At 37.3% G+C, this 3356-nt stretch overlaps 1 protein-coding gene across 1 annotated transcript in view; it reads right to left on the bottom strand.

The window, feature by feature from the left end:
- The window catches only part of LOC106878699 (zinc finger protein 76), an 18307-nt gene that overhangs the window by 6463 nt on the left and 8488 nt on the right, over window positions 1–3356 (bottom strand). Inside the window, exons 5-7 of the mRNA XM_052976486.1 lie at window positions 3090–3172; window positions 2882–2992; window positions 2547–2680 (exon numbers count right to left, since the gene is read on the bottom strand). Of these exons, the coding sequence (XP_052832446.1) occupies window positions 2547–2680; window positions 2882–2992; window positions 3090–3172 (328 nt within the window). The remainder of the gene's footprint in view (window positions 1–2546; window positions 2681–2881; window positions 2993–3089; window positions 3173–3356) is intronic.

The raw sequence follows: 3356 nt of genomic DNA, 5'->3' as shown, positions 1-3356 counted from the left end.
ATAGTCTGAGTTCAAATCCCACTGAAGTCAACTTTGTCTTTCATCCTTTTAGAGGTCAATAAAATAAAGTACCAGTCAAATACTGAGGTCAATGTAATCAACTTGTCCCCCTCCCCTCAAAATTACTGGTCTTGAACTCTGCAATAGACTGTTATGATTATGATCAGCTGTGGTCATCATCGTTGCCATTTAACGATGTTTTTTTGTGCTGGTATGGGTCGGATGATTTGACAGAAGTTGGCAAGGCCAGAAGCTGTACCCGGTTCCATGATTTGCTTTGGCTTGGTTTCTACAGCTGGTTGCCCTTCCTAATGCCAACCACTTATAAACCATAAAAACCAAGTAACTAGTTTTATGAGTCCTGGGGCCCAAGAAATATAGAAAAAATATATACATGAAGTAATAGTACATGGTACCAAAAAAATGGACACTGAAGATGGAGGGTATGGGGAAAAAAAGGAATCAAAGATGCCTGGTTGAATGTGTTATGTCAGCATGTATGTATACGATGGAGCACAAGCAATGAATGCACGGTGCCAAGTGGGCCACTTTTGGTAAGCAGAACTGGTGATGTGGGAGAGTCCAACACACACACACACACACAGATACATATATTTAAAAGAAGAAACACCTAATGGTAATTGGAGACGAAAGCATAAAGACACAGAAAGAAGAAATCAATAGTATAAAGAAAAATTTAAATAATTATTATCACAATAATTCATCTTAGGAATTTGGAATGTGACAAAGGATAAAATTACATTTCTTTTATGACTCACATGTGAATAAGATGGGGACATACAAGGAATGGGATGAGTGACCTAAATGTAGACAGCCTACACAATACAACTTCCATCACTGCTACCATTTTAATGATAGATTTTCTATGCATGTATGGGTGGTGAGAGTTTCTTCAACACCACATGTCCCACTTATTGCAGATGTTTGTCAATCTCCTTCATGAGATTCAAATTATTTTGATTAATCTTCATCACTTTGTCTCACATCTTCTTAGGTCTCCCTCTCAGACAGGTTCCACCACTTCAAGTGCTCGGTACTTCTTTATACGACTAGACATCCTTCATATACATCACATGATCGTGCTAATACAACCTCACTCCCACACACACATATATATACAACAGGCTTCTTTCAGTTTCCATCTACCTAATCCACTCACAGAGCTTTGGTCAGCCAAAGGCTATATTAGAAGACACTTACCCAAGATGTCGTGCAATGGGACAGAACCTGGAACCAAGTGGTTGGGAAACAACCTTCTTAATCACACAGCCATGCCTGTGTTTATATTTGTATGTTTATATCCGGTAAAGATCAATACATCCGAAAATGAATACCCTGGGTTACATAAATATTCTATTGAATTATCTCCCTTCATGCCTATAACCACTTCACATCTATTTTTACAAGAACAAAGAAGCCAGTAGAGACAAGTGGAGAGAGATGTACGTAACTAAACTCTCAAAGGCAGCACCAAAGTATAACCAGTAAAACAAGAATAAAAGAAAGATGAGGCTGATAGAAGATCACCATAACTTAACTCGTTATGTCATATAAGAATTTCTGTCACATCCGCCAGTGTTGCTTGATTTGGAATTACTTAAACACACCAATTAATAAATGAATTATTTATATTTCAAGGCGTGGCTATAAGTACAGGCATCATTGTGTGGTTAAGAAGCTCACTTTGCAACCACATGGTTTTGGGTTCAGTTCCGCTGTGTGGCACTTTGGGCAAATGTCTTCTACTGCAGCCCTGGAATTACCAAAGCCTTGAGAGTGAATTTGGTAGATGGAAAATAAGAGGAAACCCATCGTGTGTGTCTGTCTGTGTGTGTGTGTGTGTGTGTGTGTGTGTGTGTGTGTGTGTGTGTTTGTATGTCTGTCTATCTTTGTGTTTGTCCCTCCACCGTGTGACAATCAGTATTGGTTTGTTTACATCCCTGTAACATAGCAGTTTGGCAAAGGAGACCAATAGGATAAGCACCAAACTTAAAAATAAAAAAACAAACAAGTACTGTGGTCAATTTGTTCGAATAAACCTGTTACGGTTGTGCCTCAGCAAGGCTGCTGTCCAATGACTGAGACAAATAAAAAACTTACGTACAAAGATATTCAAACCCATGTGCAGTATGGCCGTGTTTCGACCACTCACGTCTTGATAATTAGATCAGCAGGAATCATATTCCTACATTTATACATTACTCTACATTAGATCTGAATTTTATTTCATTTGTTTTAATGTTGGGAGACTAAAACAACAGTAAAGTCTGCTGAAATAAAGAAACCCCTACATTTAGAAATCATCAGCATCTAATGCCTCTGCTCCATGCTGTCACAGGTCGGATGGTTTGACAAGGATCCAGTGAGTGAAGGATGGCACATCGAACTCCAGTCTCCAGGCAGAAAGACACAGAAAGAAGAAATCAATGGTATAAAGAAAAATTTAAATAATTATTACCACAATACTTCGTCTTAGGAATTTGGAATGTGACAAAGGATAAAATTACGTTTCTTCTATGACTCACATGTGAATTAAGATGGTCCAAATTGAGTCCTTCACCATCATCCAGATTTGCAGTGTCACTGAACAATGCCTGAGGTGCAGTGTGAGCAATGTAAGCTGTAGTTCCATCTTCTAACTGCACTGCTTGAAGACCCTCTGAAAATGAAGATGGCACTTATTAGTGCAATTACAAAGATATGTTCAAGTCCTAAACCCTCAAGTTTTTCTTTTTTTTTCACATTCTCACAAAGTTTCAAAGTTCTTATCTTGTCAACGGTACTAATACTAATACTACAATTAATAATCCAAAGATTTTAAATCTATAGAACCCAACCTCTTATAGTTGAATAGCCATACCTTTGTGATGGTGATGAAGGTAAGCAGTACTGCCATCTTCCAACTGTACAGGTTGGCCATCAACAAATTTGGTGGTCGTCGTTGTGGTCGCTGTAGCCTCAGCTTCTGTAACTGATAATCAAAACAAACATTTCTGTAAAATCAATTAAAGTATTACCTGTATGCAAAACAATGAAATGGCAGTCATTAGAGTATTGGATAGATTAACTTGTGGTATTTGTTCCAGATCCCTGCACTCCAAGTCCAAATAATGCCAGGCTCAAATGTACAAATTTTGGATTTGTACCAGTCCTGTACTAGCAACATTAATTTATACCCTAAATTCAACCACTGTTCTGCAGATAGCCAAAAGCCTTGCAGAACACTTACAATGAGTACTGTTTGATCCTTTAAATCCTTCGTTTCCATTATATTATATATATATATATATATATATATATATATATATTATATATATATATATTATATATATATA

This window comes from Octopus bimaculoides, chromosome 24 (assembly GCF_001194135.2).
Source record: "Octopus bimaculoides isolate UCB-OBI-ISO-001 chromosome 24, ASM119413v2, whole genome shotgun sequence".
NCBI lineage: Eukaryota > Metazoa > Mollusca > Cephalopoda > Octopoda > Octopodidae > Octopus > Octopus bimaculoides.
This window is presented reverse-complemented; position numbering and strand designations above follow the sequence as displayed.